Here is a 21873-nt window from a genome sequence, read left to right as displayed (position 1 = left end):
TAAGTACCTACATTTTACTTAGGTGAAGAAGTCAAGCTTGAAGAAGCACTGACTTGTATAATAGTTAGGTTTGAGATAGTCACTGGCTTCTGATCTATAGAGTGGTTAGAGCTTTGTTTCAGTACTCTTCATAAAAACCCCACCCTTTCTGTCCTGGGAGAATTGATATACCCAATTCACTTTCCCTTGATGGGATCTATTGTTGAAAATTTATTAATTTGGTAAGTTTTTCCAATTCAGCTAGCTCTGTAATAATTGAGACAGAGAACTGTTGATTTATTCAACAAGCTTTAAACCCAGTAACTGGGCAGATATGATTTATATTGATTTCTAAGCTAGTCTGGCTGCTTCTGAAGCCACACGCCCTAAGTTACTTGCCAAAATTGGTCCTATCTGGGCTTCATCTGCTCCATCAGGCCTTGTCCTTTCTTTCCATCTTCTTCTCTTCTTTTTTCTCCCACCTAATCCCTACCTGAGACCCAAGCCCAGGAATTGAAGCTCCTCCCTACCTCTCTTCTTCCCAGTTATAGGCTGTCCAGATTTTTTTTAATTAACCAACCAGAGATAATTGGGGAGCCAAGCTTGCACAACATTGTTGAGTGTAAGTGAGGGTGCATTTGTACAGACTGCAACCAGATCTTGGGGCTGGAATTTGGCATCTGAATATACAAAGCACCTGAACAACCCCCAACAGGGAGCTATGTAAAATTTCAGTCAGGCAGTGGCTTCTGATCTGACAGTGGCAGGTAATCGCTGGACATTCGTGGGAGTATCTGTAAGCCCTCAGAGTTTCATCTACAGAGCATTATAACATAGACTACAGATTGTGTTGAGGTCGCTGGATAATCCCCAGGATCTGTAACTCATAGATCTCAACTCTGATCAAACCATACTGCTTGAGATTTTTTTCATTTATACCCAGTATACTTCTAGCTCAAGAACTTACTTATTTCACGTGTCTGTGTTTCCCCATTCTCTGTATCTCGCTGGGTGCAAGAAGACGCAGGCAAGGACTGGGCCTCTGCACGTGCATATGTTAGATTTTGAATTCATATCTGTTCAGGGAAGGTGAACCAAACATTTCAGGTAGGTTCTCTGGGCTTTAAAAATTTTACCTTTTTTCCAGATGCTCTATGACTTTAGCAGTAACACTGGCTTAATTCACATCCCACCCCCAAAGAAGACAGAGTTGGTTTCATGTGTGAGTTTTGTTTTGTGCTTCTCTAAGAGAAAAATGAGTTGAAAGCTTTTCTTAAAATGAGTTACTTGAAGCTGCAGAAATAGCTTGTGGTTAAGAGAGCTTACCGATCGATATGACAGGATCTGGGTTCAATTCTCAGGACTCACATGATGGCTGACAACCACCCATAACTTCAGTTCTAGAGGATTTGACATCCTCTTCTAAACTCCACAAGCAACAAGTAAACACATGATCCATATACATACACACAGGCAAAACACTCATATAAAATAAATACATTATAAAAAATTAAATGAGCTTTCTCTCTTAATGTGGCTTATGAATACTCATTGTGATACCAAATATAAATGCTATTAATATGAACTTTTTGGAAGCTTATATTGGTGTGTCAAAATGGTAAATATGTAAATTGAAAACCAAATCTTTGATGCTTCCCATCAGAAGAGAAAACACTCATAAATATTTGCTAAAGGTAATGGAAGCTAAATAGAGGTAATGCAAAGTAAATAATTTCTTAAACAATAATTTTCTGTAGCTCTCCATTCCAGCTTGCTTATCAATATAGGATGTCTTCATTGAGAACGTGAATGAGATTTCTTCTATGACACTGTATGTGTTGACCACATTCTGTCACTGAATAGTTTACTATCAGGCACTGAACACTGGCTGCCAGAACGTAGGATCGTGGCTTCATAATTCACATTGCGACATGTGAATTGTGATTGTTTCTCCCCAGTACTATGAGATTATGAGTCTGGACAAGGTTCTTAGCCTCTCAGAGCCTCTGCACTCAAAAAGCCATAACGAAAATGAGGCACGTGGACTTCAGGATTCTTTTCTAATCTAAAATGTTAGGACACGTAGGTTTTATTATATCTTGTTTTCCTCTGTTCTGTCAACCATGTAATGAAGACTGATCCCAGCCTCAGATATGAATTTATAAGTTGTTTCTTTACTTCCTAGCCATGTGAGCATGAACAATATTCCCTTTTCTGGGCTTCTTCATGTGTGAAAAGTAGAGACTGCCTTCCTCCTGAGGTCACAGGACCAATCAAGAACTTTCAAAAGTACCTTCACTGGTCATGTCTTTAGTGAATCATATTCTTTTCTTATATTGAGCCATTTTAGGAATCTCAGATGTGCCTTTTCTATGGCCATCGTCTCGCCTCTGCTGTCTACAGGAAAGAGTGCAATTGTTGAGAGTATGCTAGAGCGATAACAAGGTAGAGGTGAGCACCACAGCTGATAAGGTCTAATAACCCTTTTGTTGTCTTTTTACTCATTTTGCCTTGCCTTGCTAGGGAAAATGATGACATTTGTTGACAACAATTAAATTATCCTTCTTGATATTTCTTTACTTTTTTGTCATTGCGTTCTAGCATCAGCCACACTTTCATTAAAAAAAAAAATATCTGAGTCTTTAAAAAATGGCTTGTTTTCTGTGGGATCTCAAATCTTGCTTTTTTTTTTTTTTTTTTCTTTGAGACAGGGCTACTTTATGTAGCCTTGGCTCTGGCTCTCCTGGACTTGCTTTGTAGACCATGCTCTCTCTAAATTTTTAAACTTTAAATTTTACATGACTTGGTGAATTACATAAATCATTAAAAAGTAAGCCAGTACATGAAATTCAGGATAAACATGTTTTCCAGTATTGCTTTATGTAACGTATCATATTTTCTAACTTCAGAAAAATACATGTAGCATATTTACAAAACATATATCTGGGTACAAGGCCAGTGTCATAAAACAAACTCCTCAAACTCCGGAAGATATCCTGTTTGCTTCAGGGTTTAGGTTCACTAGCTTCCATTGACAACATGCTGTTCTCAAAGTCTATTATTTTAACCCTAATATATGATATATTAATATACTAATATATATTACACTGTGTGCTTGTGTCAGAAAGTATAATCCTACATCATCACATTCAATGCTTATGTAGTATTCTCTAGTACAAATAGAGTCAAAACTTCTTGACCCGCTTTTGTTGGACTGGCGTTATATTTTGTTCATTCACTCTTGCCAGTAATAGGTTTTTTATCTACAGCTTGTAGATCAATTTATTCCCTTCATCTTTTTTCTCTATAACTATTTTTATTTGTTGAAAATATTTTTATTTCTTGTGAATACTACATTTACGTATTTTCCTTTCCTCTTCTCCTCGGAACTATCCCCCAATTCCTTCTCATACTCATGCCCCCTTCTTCTTTACTTACTATTGTTTCATGCATGTCATCGATACATATAAATTTATAAACATATCCTGCTGAATTCACTTACTATTCTTGTATGTGTACATGTTTAGGGCTGTCCTGAGGATTGACTCTATCAGGGGACTTGTCCCTGGAGAAGACGTATTCTCCCTCTCTCAGTACCAAGCACTTGCCTGTAGTTCTTTGTGTAGGGCTGAGGACTTATGAGACTTCTCACATCCACATGTATGTTGTGTCTCAGGAATTTTATAGGCAACCATATTGTTGGGGAATCAGGAGCAGAGCCTCCCTATCATTTCTTGTAATCTCACAGTCGTCTTCCTGGTCCCGTGACATTTATGGTCCCAAGATTTAGGTATAGAGATTACCGTGCAGTTATATCATCTGAGGCTGGCCATCCCACAGTCACTTATTCTCGCATTTTTGTGGTCTCTCCAGCTGCAGCTTTCTGTAGCAGTCTCCCTCTGCTGCAAAACGAAGCTTCTTTGATGACATGGGGGAGCTACACTTAGCTGTGTGTGTAAGGGTGAGTTTTTAGAATGCGTTTAGAGTTGACACTGGCTGTGGACAGTGCCAGTAGTAACTGTTGTGCTAGGGTCCTTGAATTAGCCGCCACTAGTAGTGATCTGGATTTACAGGGTCTGCCAAGCCATCAGCTCCCTCCTCTAGCGGGGGCCCTAAGCACAGTTAGCGTGGTTACTCCTCAGGGGAGAAGTGACACTGTGGTACTTTTAGAAGTATCTTGCCGTTCTTGTCCTTGTTGTGGGACCATTGATTGCTTTCCTTCTTTAGCAGATTGCATAGCTCCTTCCAGTAATGAGAGCTAGTCCTCAGAGAAGTGTTCCAGCTCAATTCTTTCACTCCTGCTCTTCAAAGTGTGTGGTGTCTTCAGCAATAGGCTCATACTTTCAATTTCTGGAAGCCAACCAAAAGAATTGGCAATAGCCTACATTGTTCTACAAGTCTCTTGGACCATATAAATGACTATTTCATAAGATAATTTCTAAAAGAATTGTCAAATTTAATTAATCTTACAATTTAGGAAAATACTACATCTTGCCAAGTAGTTTTCTGAATGTTTATGTTAATTTACATTTTAATCAGCAGAGTAACTTCATTTCCCTGTACTTTGATGGAAACTGTATTAAAAATACAAACAATTAGCTTTAAAAGATCATTTTAGGTGTATAGATTTCATTATGTTTATCATATCTTATAGGTCTATATAAGTGAGTATATCCCATGTTTGTCTTTCTCCTTCTGGGATATTTCACTCAGAATGATCTTTTCTAGATCCCACCATTTGCCTGCAAATTTCATGATTTCCTCCTTTTTGATTGCTGAGTAGTATTCCATTGTATAAAAATACCACAATTTCTGTACCCATTCCACCGTTGATGGACATCTGGGTTGTTTCCAGGTTCTGGTCTGAGACTGACATTCAACCAAGGACCATGTATGGATATAACCTAGAACCTCCACTCAGATGTAGCCTGTGGTAGCTCAGTAACCAATTGGTTTCCCAAAGTGAGGGGAACAGGGACTATTTCTAACAGGAACTCGATGACTGGCTCTTTGGTCTCCCCACCCCCGAAGGGAGGAGCAGTCCTGTTAGGCCACAGAGGAGGGCTTTGCAGCCAGTCCTGAAGATACCTGATAAAACAGGATCAGATGAATGGGGAGGAGGTCCCCCCCCCATCAGTGGACTTGGAAAGGGGCACGGTGGAGATGAGGGAGGGAGAGAGGGAGGGACTGGGAGGGAATGAGGGCTCAGGACACGGCTGGGATACAGAGTTAATAAAATGTAACTGATAAAAAAAAATAAAAGAAAAAAAAAAGATCATTTTATACCAAATGTTGAATACCAAGGAGATGTAGAACATTCTTTTAAACACTTTTAGTGAGATTATTTGAAACCCACAGGGATGTGGTCTTACTGAAAGTATACAAAATTAATGCTATTTAGTTTTATTATATTGGTTAATTTAGAAGAAATGATAGATAGATAACAAAGTACATATATATATATATATATTCCATTGACGTTCATATCAGTACACTCACTATACCATTTTTTATCTTCTACAATAAAAATCACTATTAATAAATCATATCTCACATTTTAGTAGTTTGACATTGCCAAATGAAATCAATTCTAATCTGGTATGAAATCAGAACACTATAAAACTTTGTGAAATGCTTGTGATATGCACATTTCCTCTCACAGAGTCAAATGTTAAATATCTGCGTGGGAGCTGTTTTTACAAGGCAAATGCACTATCATTTATATCTCTGGGTCTAATGCTTTGAAATGATGGGCACATGTAGCAGCTGACTATGGACTTGCATAATTTTTCCAACTACTACAGTTTTGTCAGCATGCTGTCAAGGTAGTCTGCAAGGTTTGGTCTGAGTTTGACCCCTGCTTGTGATTCATGCTTGCATTTTTATGAGAACAATAAATCCAATAATACCTAGTTGTACTTCCTGTGTTTTCTCATTTGGGATTCAGGACAGTAAATTCATGCTGCCTCTACTGTGTCTGTATCTCTAGATACGTGTTGGGTTTTTTTTTTTTTTTTTTTCTCTATTAAAGAATTCAAGGCTCCCTGAACATCCAGGGCCAATTACTTTCTACTCTCATACTGCATCAAATTCAATTTAATATAGTGATTTAATGATTACCAAGATAGATTTTTTTCCCATTTTCAGAACAGTGAACATGAAGACTTAAGAAGAAGGAGAACTAAGAGAGGAAAAGGAAAAGAATTAAAACAAAATGGTTAAACAAGACATTGAAATGAGAAATACAGAAACTTGCACTTTGATGTATGCTACAGCGAAAAAAAAAGATAAAAACTAAGCAAAGAGAACACTTTTATCTGTAGGGAATGGAGATTACTATGGAAAAGGAAGGAGCCAAAAATTCAAAGGAAACATTCCAGCTGGAACGCACAAGCGTAACCAAGAACCAGGCCTAGTCCCCACACCTGTTTTAAATGCATAAGCATTCAGTGAGGTGTGTAGACCTCTGTCTGGGAATGTGATGCTTTTTATTTGAAAGTTCCTTAAGTTTTAATTATTAAAAACAAACCCACACGTTCACACACTCATGCATACACACACGTGCACGCATGCACACTTGCAGGAGTAGCGGTGGGTATGAGCTGCAGTGTGCAGACTGGCTTAGAATGATTTGGAAAAACCTGGAAACAGCTCCCTGAGAAGGTCAAGTGTGCAGCAGCTGGTGAGCACCAGAGCAAAGAGCCAGGGCACGTTAGTTACTAGATGCTAAAGTCTCCAAAATCACCACAGTCGTAGTTTTCTTCTTTTTCTTAAGAGTCAGTAAAATGTACCCAAGTTGGAGGACATTAAAGTTATCTAAAAAAGATCTGGAAATTCTTTTGTTCCCCTAATTCAGGGAACTTGTTAAAAAGTCCATAAAATTGGTAAGGCTGGTTTGACCCATTTTCCGACCCTCGAATGTTAAATGTTGTCTCCTTAGGTCCCTTTTTATCTGTCTGAAATTGACTAAGCATCTAACAGTCTGGTACACAGGAGTTTGCACTTACCGGATGCGAGTCACAGGAACCATTAGCATTGGGGATCTTCATGGGCCTTGCTTCCCCTCTCTCTTAATGGAAAACCTACCTTCACATCAAATGAAATAGAAGGCAATGTCTGTTAAAAACTAGGAGGATTTTTTTTTTTTGCTGTCATATTCCATACATTACAAGAGAGGTCTGCAGAAGTTTATGAAATTAAAAGCATACCATAAACTTCTAAATAAGTTAAAGAAAAAGACAAAGAAGAAAAAGGAGAAAATAAAGCCATCTTTAAGGGGGGAGGAGATTAGTATGATCAGAAATGAGAGATGAAATTAGTGTTGGCTTTAAACCATGACTATGCCTCAGTTTCTTATTAACTTTATCGGGATGTCTTTTTAAAATAACGACAAAATGTACTGTCTTATGGCTTCTGTAAAGCAAGGCACACCATCATCAAAACAAAACGACTGCCTACAAATTGGGAAAGAATCTTCACCAACCCTTTTTCTGACAGAGGGCTAATATCCAGTATATATAAAGAACTAAAGAAGTGAAAAGCAGCAAACCAGGTAATCCACTTAAAAAATGGGGAACAGAGCTAAACAGAGAGCTCTCTGTAGAGGAATATCGAATGGCAGAGAAGCATTTAAAGAAATGCTCAACCTCATTAGCCATTAGGGAAATTCAAATCAAAACAACCCTGAGATTTCACCTTACACCCATCAGAATGGCCAAGATGAAAAACTCAAGTGACAACACATGCTGGAGAGGTTGTGGAGAAAGGGGAACCCTCTTCTACTGCTGGTGGGAATGTAAACTTGTACAGCCACTCTGGAAATCAATCTGGCGCTTTCTCAGACAACTAGGAATAGCGCTTCCTCAAGATCCAGCTATACCACTCCTAGGCATATATCCAAAAGAGGCTCAAGTACACAATAGGGACATTTGCTCAATCATGTTTGTAGCAGCTTGATTTGTAATAGCCAGAAGCTGGGAACAGCCCAGATGCCCCTCAACTGAAGAATGGATACAGAAATTGTGGTACATCTACACAATGGAGTATTACTCAGCAATGAAAAATAAGGAAATCATGAAATTTGCAGGTAAATAGTGGGACCAGGAAAGGATCATCCTGAGTGAGCTGTCCCAGAAGCAGAGGGACACACATGGTATATACTCACTCATATAGACATATAACATAGGATAAACCTACTAAAATCTGTACATCTAAAGAAACTAATCAAGAGAGAGGACTCTGACTAAAACACTCAATTCCCATCCCAAAAGGCAAAGAGGATGGACATCAGAAGAAGAAGAAAACAGGAAACAACCTAGGAACCTGCCACAGAGGGCCTCTGAAAGGCTCTGCCCTGCAGACTATCAAAGCAGACACTGAGACTTATGGCCAACTGTTGGGCAGAGTGCATGGAATCTTATGTAAGAAGTGGGAAATAGTAAGATCTGGAGAGGACAGGAACCCCAAAAGGAGAGCAACATAACCAGAAAGTTTGAACACAGGGGTCTTCCCAGAGGTTCATACTCCAACCAAGTACTAGGCATGGAGATAACTTAGAACCCCTGCACAGATGTAGCCCATGGCAGTTCAGTGTCCAAGTGAGTTACATAGTAATGAGAACAGGGACAGCCTCTGACATAATCTGATTGGCCTGCTCTTTGGTCACCTCCCCCTGAGCTGGGGCAGCCTTACCAGGCCACAGAAGATGACAATGCACCCACTCCTGATGAGATCTGATAGACTAGGATCAGAAGGAAGGAGAGGGGGACCTCCCCTATCAGTGGACTTGGGGAGGGGCATTCATGAAGAAAGGGGAGGGAGGGTGGGGCTGGGAGGGAAATAGGGAGGGGCTTATGGGGGGATACAAAGTGAATAAAGTATAATTAATAAAATTAAATTAAATTAAAAAAAGCAGTCTACAAATACAGACATATAAGAAAAGATGTTTCTACCAAAAAAAAATATGCTGGTCAGCAGCCTAAGTACAAGTCAGAGAGGGGGAAGTCAGCAATTCCAAACCATGTGACAAATTACTTCTCACAGATAGGAAAGCTTTGAAGCCAAAGGACTTTGTTTTTGAGTCTGTGTTAAGGATCAGTATCAGGATTCACTGAGTGTTTATAATACCACTTTGACAGTGGAGGTACATGATGCAAAACACAGTTAATTAATACTTTAAATTGTCAGAGAGACATACAATATGTTCAGCCTTAATATTGTGGTGTCTAAGGTATTTTCTGTAATGATGGCTTGATCAACTATCAATCAAAACCAGAATGCTAAGTGTTCACTGTAACACTATCCAAAGGAAGGGGAAAGAAAAAGGGAAGCATTTATACACACTGGCATGAAGAAGAGTTAGCTACTATTCTTCAGATCCCTTATCCTCATTAACAAATGTAGAATGTCCCTCTAAATATAGATTAAAACAAATATTCCTATTTAAGGTTTGCTGGGTATGGTAGTTTGGGTTGGCAGACTCTCAGAGTCTGCATGACATCTTCCCAGGCCCTTCTGGCTTTCATAGTTTCTTTTGAGAAGTAGATTTAGTGTTTTGACTATGATGTGACATGAGGAGTTTCTTTTCTGGGTCTAGTCTATTTGGTGTTCTGTCGGCCTCTTGTATATTTATGGACATCTCTTTCTTTAGGTTGGGAAAATTTTCTTCTATGATTTTCTTGAAAATATTTTCTGGACCTTGGAGTCTGGAACCTTCTTTTTCATCTATTCCTATTATTCTTATATTTCGTCTTTGCATGGCATTCTTGATTTCTTGGATGTTTTGTATTTGGAACTTTTCCGATTTTACATTTTCTTTGAAAGATGTATCAATTTCTGCAATTACATCTTCAGTGCTTGAGATTCTCTCTTCCATCTCTTGTATTCTGTTGGTGATGCTTATTTTTGTGGTTCCTGAACTTTTCTCTAAGTTCTCCAGCTCCAGGGCTTTCTCTGTTTGTGTTTTCTTTATTGATTCTAATTATAGGTTCAAAACAGTGACTGAGTTTGCAGTGTCAGCATGGGGGCCAGCTCAAAGAGGAGAGCTTTTTCTGTGCCTTTATAAGACATGGAAACTTCCAACTTAAATAAAAAGGGTGCTGAAAAACAAGACACTTTAGGAGAACATCAAGAAGTTTCTGTTAAGGCTTTTGCCCACGATCTTGGCTGTATAGTGGCCACTACCCTCTCTGTGCAAAGACTTATGGAGCTGAGAACTCTTTCCATGAGGGAAATGACTGAAGACAGCAGCAACTTGAGAGGCAGGACCAAACCTTGGAAAATGGGCAGTGTAACCACAAATGGATGCTTTTCTCTGTCTTCCAAGATGGTTTTTGAGTGCAAATAACAGAACATCACTGTTAAACTTATTAAACAAATCCAACATTCAAACTGGCTGAAAGTTTAGGTAAGGTGAGTTCAAATGAGGCTGGACCTGTCTGCAGAAATTATTCAAAGCAAAGAAAAACAAACAATTTTTATGCTCTCTCCATTTCTTGACCTTGTTTTGATGGTGCCCTTTTCTCTGTTTATACTTCATGGTCCCAGAATGGCTATCTTTTTCACATCCCAGACTCTTCATTATTAAAATGTCCAATCTTAAGTAGCTAGCCTTCGGGGAAGAGTTAACACTGCAAATCTCATAATGCTGTCTCATGCACATTCAGCAAAGCAGAATACAAATGTTTGGCTCTGAAGCAAAAATTTTGTTTGGCTTAAATGAATTAACAAAGCATACTTATCTCCCACTATCCCAATAATGTATCTGGATTTAAAATTATACCAAATGGCTTAGGTTTGTTGGATCCTATTTTTATTTAGAGTCATACTAATTATTCTTGAAGAGCATAAGCTATGTTAGTGAGGGGTGGAATTATGAAGGAACTGGGGTACTATTGCCATGGACAAAAGAAACATTTTCCAGGTAGCCAGAGAGCTGGTAGACTGCTTCCTTCTCACTGTGTTCTCACATGAGAGATAGAAAGAGAAGGAAGGAGGAAAGGAAAAACAGAGAGAGAGAGAGAGAGAGAGAGAGAGAGAGAGAGAGAGAGAGAGAGAGAGAACTGGGGTGTCCTGTCTTTTGGGCACAAGTCACCATTCTAAGAACTTCAACCTCACGACTTCATCTAAATTTAATTGTTCTCCAGCATCTTCTTTTCCAGGTATCATGCCATGGGACTATGGCTTCATTTAGCATGTTGTGTTGTGAGAATGTGTTAAGTTCACAGCATCCTTCCTCTTCCCACTCATAACATATGACTGTTTCATCCCAACAGTTGCAAGCCATTCCTAATAAATTCTAAAGTTTAATGTCCAGATTCTTTTCTAAGTGTTGTGTGAGCCAGGTGTGGTTGACATAAACATGTTTCAAGGCTGGAGAGTTGTCTCAGTGATTAAGAGCTTTCTGTCATTCTTGCAAAGGACCAGAGTTTATTCCCAGCACCCACCTCAGGCAGTTCACAACTGCCCATAGCTCCAGCCCCATGAAGTCCTCTTCTGGCTGCTGTAGGTACTACACCCAAGAGTGTCTCCCCGCCTTTTTCCCCCTGCTGCTGCGGAGTTGCTTGAAGGGGGAGGCTCGGGTGCTCAGCCTCACCCGTAACCCACCGCCATGGCCGAGGAAGGCATTGCTGCTGGAGGTGTAATGGACGTCAATACTGCTCTACAAGAGGTGCTGAAGACCGCCCTCATCCATGATGGCCTAGCACGTGGCGTACGTGAAGCTGCCAAAGCCTTAGACAAGCGCCAGGCCCATCTTTGTGTGCTTACATCCAACTGTGATGAGCCATGTCCATCAAGCTGGTGGAGGCGCTCTGTGCTGAGCACAAGATCAACCTGATTACGGTTGACGACAACAAGAAACTAGGGGAATGGGTAGGCTAATCGATCGAGAGGGGAAGCCACGGAAAGTGGTTGGCTGCAGTTGTGTAGTGGTTAAGGATTATGGCACAGAATCTCAGGCCAAGGATGTCATCGAGGAATACTTCAAATGCATGAAATGAATTAAATAAAAATTTTGGCTAAAAAAAAATGAGTATATCCCCACGTATTGAACATACATAATTGAAAATATCTTAAAAAACATCCTGTAGTTTCTCTTCATGGTCCATCTGCAATAAACTCCAAGTCTGCTAATATCTGATTAATGTCTTTGCAGTAAGAGCCTGTGAAAACAGACAAGTTCCATGCTTCCAAAATATAATGGTGGGATTGGCTAGGATATTTTGACATCTTCTTCTGAAAATAGAGAGGTACAAAACAGGAAAGATGATGTTCCAAGGACATTCAGGTTAGTGGGGCAAATGCCATTAGACCTTAAAACACTGGAAGAATCCTTGGAGTTCTGACCTCCAAGCCCTGCAAATGGCGGCTCTCCCAGCAGCTGTCTGTTTGCACGCCTATATCTCTCCATGCTGATTCCTCCCTGGAGACACTAGCAAACAGCCTGTTTACTTATGCTTGTGTGCAACCCCGATGATGTTTGAATAAGTTCTAAGTGACTCGTCTTCATTTATGAAGGATATTCCAAGTATTATTAATGTAGCCTGGAGTACAAGTATTTGTGGATTTCGCAAATAAATACAATGAGAAGTGTCCAAGACTCTGAGTTTCTGATCATTTCTTCCTAACATTCCTTTTGAAATCATTCTCCCACCTCAGAGTTCACTAAAATCGGTAATACGACGCTGAAGCACACCTTCAGTGTTTTGCTTTGAAATCACTTCGGCTAAGTGTTGTTTGATTGCTTGCCAGTTCTGCCATCCACAAAACACTCGTGCATAAATCAATATGCTTTTTGCTGCTGTGTAACAAGGACTACCTTCCTTCTTGTTCCAGTAAAGAACCACTGTTTGTCTGAGGAATCACCAAAGTTGGACTTATTTATAATTTTTTGTGAAGATCTCATAACTACCAGTTTCCAGCTTCTGCTCAGTTCTGAAATTCTTCTTGTTTTAAGAGCACACTTGTAAGAAACATGGTTCAAAATATTGACATATTTTTCAGTGTCAGAGTTTAGTGAATAACAGTAAATTCACAAGCTCAGTTGGTTTCATTGGCTGCAATTTTCTAAGAAATCCCAGTTTTCCTTGCAAACTGGCCATTGGCAAGAACTTTTAGATCTTATATTACATATTGCATAGTAATTATGAGTAATTATAATTTTTACACATGTATTTAAGACAAAAGAGAGAAGCAAGCAACCAAACAAACCAGAACAGCTACAAAAACAGTAAGGAGACCACAGGGACATCCAAGGTGTCCAAAGAGGACATATGAGAGACAGGGTAAGAAGGCTGAGAGAGATGCCTAGAGAGTCTTCATGGTAGTGGAGGCGGGGGATGTGTTATACAGGGGTATTATAAGTTAATCTATTGGCTTATGTCTGGAGACTCCATGGACCAGCCATGGAGCCAAACTACAGGATTTTCAGTGTCACAGGTTTTATCTGAATCTTAGCATTGACTCAGTCTACAGAGAAAATAGGGAGGCCTTAGAAATGGGTCATAGGACTGGGTCCATGTAAACTTAGATGTTGGCAGATGAACTGTAATTTGAGATAGCCATGCCACAGTGAAGGCATAGCTGAGAGTCCTCTGTCTGGAGGTCCCTTGTTGCGCATACTGGTGGTCAGATGACTGGTTAATGGAGGTCATCACTACTGAAGAGTTAGTTGTCTCCTCCCTGTGGGGCCCAGGTAAGGGCATTCTTACAGCCTTTCATAGTGTGGCATGTTGGATAATTTCTAGAGTCTAGACCTTCTGATAATACTTTTAAACACCTAATCATGCATATGGTCCCAATGTGCTTTAATAAATTTATAAACTTATTCATGGGTGGTGCTGTGCAGAGGAGATTTTTTTGCTTATACAAAAAGAGGTAGAGTCATTCTGCATTCCTTCTGTGTGTTTGTACTCAGTGGAGGCAAATGATGATTGTAAAATTGAATCTTTTAAGGGAAGAAAGGGCCTGAGAAACATAGATGATACCAGGTCTAATTCACAAATCTTACATTCACGCTTGGGAACCAAGAAAAGCAGACCTTTTGGTCGAGGTGGAAATGTCACAGATGGTGGTACCCCAGCTTGAGTAGTCAGGCAAGAGTCCTCTCTTCCTCTGCTCTTTTGTTCTCTTAAAGTCTTCAGTGGACTGACAGTCCCCATCTGTTTAGGAAGGAAGATCTGCTTTACCCAAACTAGCAATTCAAAATGTTCATCTCATTAAGACACACACACACACACACACACACACACTTCAGTCATTTAATACATACTTTTGGGGGGAAAAGCGAAGCTTGAAGTTTATCTCACACTTTTAGAAATAAATATGAGAAATATTAGATGTTGTATATTTCTGCAGATTGCAGCAAAATTCCCCTGTTAGTAATGATTCTGCTGAGTAAGTACTGAAATGCAAGTCAGGTACTGACACTTCGCAGACATTTTTTATTTAATCTTTTAATTGAATGAGAAATATTTTGGGAGAATCTAAAAGAGACTGTAACATACATATGTAATTTTTTTTGCAGTTTTTAATTTTAGTTAGTTGAGGTCAGAGCATAATTTGTAGGAGTCAGTGCTCTCCTTCTGCCATGTGGGTTTCAACAATTAAACTTAGGTTCTCAGGCCTGGTGATGAGCGTTTTAACCCTACCCACTGAGCCATCTCACTGGTGTGTGTGTGTGTGTGTGTGTGTGTGTGTGTGTGTGTGTAAGAGACAGAGATGAAAAGAAACATAGAAAGAAGCAAGAGAGTTGGAGAGAGAGAGAATATATTGATTTACTTAAATGAAGGACGCATCACTTATGTGCCAAATCCAAAGTAGTTTTAGACATTAGCTTTTCATTTCAGAGCACACTAACTCTGAATTTAGATAAGATCTTAACACATTAGATTTTATAGTTTTTAAACCCATGGAAGACTAGAAATGGCAAATGAGAAAAGAGCAGTGGACTTTTAAAAAACAAATAATGATAACAAAGACAAAGGACAAATAGAGATGCTTATTCACAAATATATGAAATATTTATCAAAATTATGTTTATTGTTATAGTATAATTATGACTCAGTTATCCTAAGATATTAAAAATATTTAGATATTATTTTACAATGAGTTTTAATACCATGTAAAATACCTTTTAAAGAAAAATGCTAACTATATATTTGTAGATAAAAACTCAGTGACAAAAATGGCATTGAAAAGCCTCACTGTAATTAACTACATTGAATAGTGACTATTATTTTTCTTGGGGTGGTAACCTTTTTTTTCTAGTTTGTTTAGTAGTTAAATTTGCTTACACTATGTAACATATTACTCTAGCTAAAGTAATTAAGTTATATAACTTGTAAGCAATATTCTGGAAGTTTAAAGAACTTAGATCATTGACATAATCTGATTGGCTTGCTCTTTGATCATCTCCCCCTGAGGGGGGAGCAGCCTTACCAGGCCACAGTAGAAGACAATGCAGCCACTTTTGATGAGAACTGATAGACTAAGATCAGAAAGAAGAGGAGAACCTCCCCTATCAGTGGACTTGGGGAGTGGCCTGCATGCAGAAAGGGGAGGGAGGGTGGGACCGAGGAGGAGGGAGGGGCTTATGGGGGGATACAAAATGAATAAAGTGTAATTAATAAAAAAAAAGAACTTAGATCATTATCCAAGTTTGTATTAAAAACATAAAATTATATAGTGAATGTTGTTTTCCAAGATAATTAAGAAAATGTCCAGCTTGGCATCATACACTTCTTGCAAGTATTCTTGGGAAGATAAAATCTCTTTTATAAATATTTTTATCCGTATTGCAAAATTAATATCTAGTATAAATAACATGTAAAATGGAAAGTAGCAGATATATAAAACGTGTAACTAGTGGAGATATTAAAAGTGGTAATTTAAGCAGTAGTGTTTTGGGACTGTCTGCTGATTGCTTTTGAAGTTAATTCTTCTGGGAAGTAGTGGTGATGGTGATTGGGCATCTACAATGACATTTCAAAAGTGAAAATTTACTTTCGTACATCATAAATTACATATTTAGAAAGAGTATTCTTGCCATATAGATAGCACTGAAAATACTTTAGAAGGAAATTTATAATTCTGGCCAGGCTTGGTGGCATTTTCCTGTGACTAGCTAGTTTTGAGGCCTGGACAACAGTAAGGTCCTATCTCAAAGGAAAAAAAACACACACACAAACCAAACAGCCAAAAATTAAATAACACTTCAGGTCAATATAGTAACTTTAGTGTTTTAGCCATGAAGCACCTCCATTTTTTTCCTATGTGCTCATTTTGGGTGTAAGATAGGAATGTGTATGCTGTTTTGTAGTGTGTCCTTGCTTGAACTTTTTCTTTGTATTTTGCAAGAGTGACTTTTAAATGCCTTAATGTAGAAAAATTCAGTGGAAACTATTCTATTTATAAACTGTAAACTGTATCCTTTAATAAAACTTAAAATTGATCGTCAGATTTTGCAGTGATTATATCTTTTTCTTTCTTTAAAATTTTTTCAGCTAGCACAGAAAATAATGGGATTAATAATAGGTTTTCATACATGTGTATCACTTTACTTTGATACTTAAATAACTTGTACTTAACGTGTTTGTACATGTGCTGGTGTTTAAATTACTGTGTCAGAACTGAACCAATCCTTTTGTTGTTTTTTGTAGAGTAAGTTTCTGCGTCCTACATGGGGTGCCAGAGGGAAACCTCACGGCTGACACAAATGTGTCTCCTTAATTTCAGTTTGTTTCCTGTATTTTTCCAGCTACTCTCCCGGCATTGGCAACTAAGATTAATTCCAGAGGCAGCTGTGGAATCTGGCTTACAGAATCATGCCTTTGTGTCAATCTCTTTGGCAACTTCATCATCAATCAACTGGCAGGTCCCGTGACAGCCTGCAGATATAGGAGATTCACATTTACTAAATTAAAGCCCAGAATAACCAGATCAATTAAATCGCAGATTAAACAATGGATAATCATTTAGTGTGACTTTGTTCAAATATCTTATTTTAGCTGTGTGTCCTGTGTTTTATCTGTAGCCTTGTGCAGGCTCTGCTCTCTAAGCCTGTTTTAGTAATTCCAAACCCTTCTCTTGGCCCCTGCTCTCATTTAGTTCTTTGCAGTTCCCACCTTTGTGATCACTGGGGATATACCCATAGACCTAAAGGATCCATCCTTCATTTTAGTCTGTGTCCTGGCTGCACTGACTGACTGAACACGAGTTCCTAAAGCACAAATGCAGGAGTCATAGGATCATCTTATGTCTGAGTGTTTTCGTGCATGCATTGCTGTGGACACACTCGAAGAAGCTCTGATGGGAGCTTAGCTGGACTTGGTCTGTTTCCTAAAAGAGTAAATTCTTCTAGAGAATATTGATAGTGGATAAGGGATGAGAACTGTTGTAACCTTTTCTCATACTTAGTATATTTTTATGTACATTGTGTTCATGTGTTTAATAAAAATGGACGGGGCCACAAAAGGGAAAAACAACAGACTTATTGTGGCTGTAGAAATAGAACAATTCTTAGTTTATAAAATAGATTAATTTATTGTCCTCCTTCATCCAAGTTCTGGACCTCTTGAGCACTAAGTGAATATGCTATCCAAGTACCCAACCCGCCTGGCTACAGAGTAATCGGTGGTATGGTGTGGCTGCTTGTTGTTCTTAGCCACAACTCCCATGAATCTGCATGGCGCTCTTGCCATCATCCAAATGCAGCCACTACCACAGTGGATGCTTTGGTAGCTTTGGCCTCAGTTACCACCTAAATAAGCACAAGCAGTCTTCCTTAGAATGAAATTACACCAAACCTCCAGAAGTAATTGCTGCCTTTCATATTGCTGATAGAAGCTACCTCCACGTAGATCCCAAAACTCTATTCCATCTAGTTTTTGTGTCTGTAGCCATGACCGTTTTGATGGTAGAGTCTTTAAACTGACTCTGACTTTGCTCAGGCCACACTGGTGGCCTGCTGTGGGCTTTGTCACACACTCTGTTTATGGCTGTGTTTGGTTATGCACTGAGCACCTGGAACTCACTGCTGCTGTTTTATTCTTCTAATTGTATGCGCTGAGGTGGAGCTCCTTGTTTGATTTATTCCAACTTCCTCTGTCCTTTCTTCTTACCTGAGGTCCTTTGCTAGGCCTGGCCTGTTGCTTCCCAGGCCTGCCAAAGTACAGGATCTTGTGATTCTGACTAAGGAAACTGGCAGGAAAGTCTGGGCACAGTGGGAGGAGAAAGTCCCATTTCTACATGCCTTGTCATCCAGGAAGGGAGGATGTTGGAAAGCCTCCTGACTGAACTTGCTGTTTCTGGACTCCTATGTCCTGAGCTTAAATGTAAGCTGTGCTCACTAGACTAGCTGTGTGACCCTCAGAAACTTTCTTTACCTTCCCGCCTGCCTGTATTCACTGCAATGTAAAGAGAACATACAGGCCTCAGAATATTCTATAATGCTAAATAATTCAAGTAAATTTCCTAGAAAGTATACTGTACATAAAAGTAGTTAAATGTTTGCTGTTTTTTTTCTAATCAACTCTTGATACCTTTTGATGATTCTGCTTAATTCCTAACATTGGGTAAACTATCTGAATGACCGGTTTCTGGCTTCTGATTCAGATAGAGCACTGTGGAGTAAACCTAACTTTCTTTACACAACTATTGCTGCTCCATTTTTGTTTAACCTCCTTCCTTAAGCCAAAAGCAAACAAAAAAACAAACAAACAACAACAACAAAAAAAAAAAAAACAGGGGGAGAGGAATCATCATTAACAGCATAGCTCAGAATCTTAGGTTCTGTTTGATAGATTGTGAAAACCCAAAACTGGAGTAACCACAGGTATCAGAGCAGCATGCCCACTGCTAAGTTGTTGATGTATGCAATCTTACTTGTTCTGCACTTTGGAAATGTGGATTAAAAAAAAAAGTACAAGGCTTACACAGTGTGCCCAGAGCCACATGACAAATAGTCCACAGCCTTGAGCCCCTTCATGCTGTTAACCAGGATCTCCAGTCCTTTCCAATATCACACAAAATGACAAAGCTTTGGCAACTTATCAGGGCGTCATGGGGTCTGAAGAGAACAGCGATAAAATAAAATATTTAAAGGACCCAAATAATCTATGCAGTCAAATTTTTATAGTTATGAAATTGATTCTAAAACTTGACCTTAAGAATTATGGAAACAATAATTTTGTTTTCCCAGTCAGAAAGCCCTTAGCCTCGGTCATTCCTTTTGTAAAATAAGTTATTGTTAATGATAACAAAGACTCACTGTTTGTCCGTGCCAGAGACTATGGTAACAGCTCCATGACACGCTGTTCCTGTACTCACTCCCTATACGGAAATGATAAAACAAGCTAAGGCTCTGAATGGCTCAGCCACTCGCCCAGAGTTACACTCTCATCACGGGGGAAGGGTTTAAACTCCAACAGGTCGAGTTCTAATCCCACATACTAAAGCATAACACTACCACATCTGCTTTATTTTATATAGTTGATCCTTCATGGTCTGATCAGCTCTGTGTGTAAGTGAAGTGTGGAGAAGGAAAAAGCCATAAACAAAGACAGGAAATGTTCCCTGTCTCAGGGCAGCCACCCAGGTGCTGTCACCATCCTGGGCTCACAAGCATTCCCATTGACCTTCACTGCTGGCTAACAGCAAACAATCTTTCATCATTATTTAGACTGACTTAGCCTATAACCAGCCACTGAAGGAGCATGTGCCTCTTGGTTTACCAAACAATATTTTGAACAAATACAGTAGACAATATAGAGAACATTTTAAATAAATATTCTTTAAAATAGTGCTCTTGCTCATCTTCACCTTAGTCATTTTAAGTGTGCAGTTAAATTTATGGTATGACACGGGTATACAGAACTTTTTGTCTCCTTGAAACTGTATGTCCATTAAATCACCTCTCTTGTTTTTTTCCTGTTCTCAGGCCCTGGCAGCCACTAGTGTACTTTTGTTTCTATGAATCTGAGAACTTTATGTACTTCATAAAAGTAGGATTATATGGTATTTTTCCTTCTGTGACTACTTTATTTCACTTAGAACATCAGGTCTCAACTTGTCAATCATGACTCCCACATATTAGGAAGGTTGAGGACCACTGACTTAGAACAATTTTCTTAAAGTTTATGTAGTAACACTTTCTTCCTGGTGAGGGCTAGTAATATGTCCATGTTCCCTATGTATCAAGGTATCTAGGACATCTGTTCATGAAGAGCACTTGAATGGATTCCCATCTTGACCACTCTGGGCAGTGCTGCTCCCCATAAGGCTATGAGGTATCTCTGTAAGTCCTACTCTCTCATAAGATTCCATGTACTCCACAAGGAGAGCAACAGAACCAAAAAATCTGAGTGCAGGGGTCTTTCCTGAGACTGATACTCCAACCAAGGACCATGTGTGGAGGTAACCTAGAAGCCCTGCACAGATGTAGCCCGTGGCAGTTTAGTGTCCAAATGGGTTCCATAGTAATGGGAAGAGGGACTGCCTCTGACATGAACTGATTGGCCTGCTCTTTGATCACCTCCCCCTGATGGGGGAGCAGCCTTACCAGGTCACAGAGGAAGTCAGTGCAGCCTCTCCTGCTGAGATCTGATAGACTAGGATCAGAAGGAAGGAGAGGAGGACCTCCCCTATCAGTGGACTTGGGGAGGAATATGCCTGGAGAAGGGGGAAGAAAGGTGGGATTGGGAGGGGAAGAGGGAGGCTTATGGGGGGATACAAAGTGAATAAAGTATAATTAATAAAAATTAAAGTAAATATTAAAAAAAAATCCTACTCTCAAGTATGTTGAATATACATACTCCCACCCGTGGGATTAGCAGATTCTACAGCATTTCAGTTTTTGATCTGCTGAGGAAATCCCGTAAGCTCTGTATCACACTCCCTTCTGATGCATTTTACATTTTCACTAATAGCTTTTAGTGGCTCCAGATCTTCAAAGGCACTTATGATTAACTGGGAAGCATTGCATCTTTTTAAAATTCTGTTTTGATATAACAATATATGTGTATGTCAGCAGACATAGTATGACTTAAGCTAGTGTTTCACAAGGAATGATGGATGCGAGACAAGCACAGGACTCTAGACCCATAAACATGTTTAACTGTAGAAGCTAAATATTACCCTGGGACATTCCTTAAGTAAATGAATAACTCGTCCTTTAGAACCTAAAACACATACTCTTTCCTTAGGCTTTTAGCCATCCGTGTCTTGCTCAGAGTCAAAAGCTTCTTAATGTTAGGCCGAGGGAGACAGTAGGAAGGCATAGACCTTTTACTTCAACCATCTGCTGAAGATGAAGAGAAAACCAGGCATTTCAAAGACATCCTGGACTTGGAGATTCACATTTCAGGATAGCACCAAACCCAGCGAATAGCAAGAACTTTTGAGACACAGTGCAACGAGCTGCAGCCAGATGCCTCGATTCAAAGAAGATACCATCCGCAGTCATGAGGCTGAAAAGTGAGTTTCCAAAGTCATGTCTTCCTGTTCTTTAAAATCTTTTTATTTGACTGTAAATCATTTGTTAGGGAAATTGAGACTTAATACTGAAGCACAGCCATTAACCAAATAGCAAGATTTTATACAAACAACACATTTGGGTATTTGTATAGTGTATGTTCTTCTATGAAGCGTCACAGATTGCTTACCTTTAAAGAAAAAAAAATACTTTTCAGTATTATCTAATATTTTGATTCTATGCTGCAAGAAAAATTTTAAAATCTTAAAACCTTTATATTATTTATATTCATATTATTTGTTTTTAACTTCTACCTTCCATTTCTTGAGTACAAACTTAAAGAATCAAATACCTTTTTTTCATTCTAAATGTGCAAGTGAATAAGTAATTTAAAATTATAATGTGCTTACTATCATCCTTATTTA

At 39.0% G+C, this 21873-nt stretch overlaps 1 protein-coding gene, 1 long non-coding RNA gene and 1 pseudogene across 11 annotated transcripts in view; 2 read left to right on the top strand and 1 right to left on the bottom strand.

Moving 5' to 3' along the window:
- Positions 1 to 21873, top strand: part of Oxr1 (oxidation resistance 1) — a 423086-nt gene that overhangs the window by 252489 nt on the left and 148724 nt on the right. For 3 of the 9 annotated variants that reach the window (XM_060389506.1, XM_060389507.1, XM_060389503.1), the window contains exon 1: positions 21192 to 21450. The exons of the other annotated variants lie outside the window; for them this stretch is intronic. In XM_060389506.1, the coding sequence (XP_060245489.1) occupies positions 21438 to 21450 (13 nt within the window). In that variant the 5' untranslated portion in view covers positions 21192 to 21437. Of the gene's footprint in view, positions 1 to 21191; positions 21451 to 21873 lie in introns of those variants that run through there. 9 annotated transcript variants of the gene reach the window in all.
- The window catches only part of LOC132655831 (uncharacterized), a 63015-nt gene that overhangs the window by 25405 nt on the left and 15737 nt on the right, over positions 1 to 21873 (bottom strand). The window contains exons 2-3 of one of the 2 annotated variants that reach the window (XR_009593711.1): positions 14018 to 14138; positions 7019 to 7065 (exon numbers count right to left, since the gene is read on the bottom strand). This is a non-coding gene — a long non-coding RNA (uncharacterized LOC132655831). Of the gene's footprint in view, positions 1 to 7018; positions 7066 to 14017; positions 14139 to 21873 lie in introns of those variants that run through there. The other variant, XR_009593710.1, reaches the window with a different exon arrangement.
- LOC132656012 (small ribosomal subunit protein eS12-like) lies at positions 11056 to 12445 on the top strand (annotated as a pseudogene).

The sequence above is a fragment of the Meriones unguiculatus genome, chromosome 8 (genome assembly GCF_030254825.1).
Source record: "Meriones unguiculatus strain TT.TT164.6M chromosome 8, Bangor_MerUng_6.1, whole genome shotgun sequence".
Taxonomy (NCBI): Eukaryota; Metazoa; Chordata; class Mammalia; order Rodentia; family Muridae; genus Meriones; species Meriones unguiculatus.
Note: the sequence above shows the minus strand (reverse complement) of the source record. Positions and strands in the feature narration are given on the sequence as shown.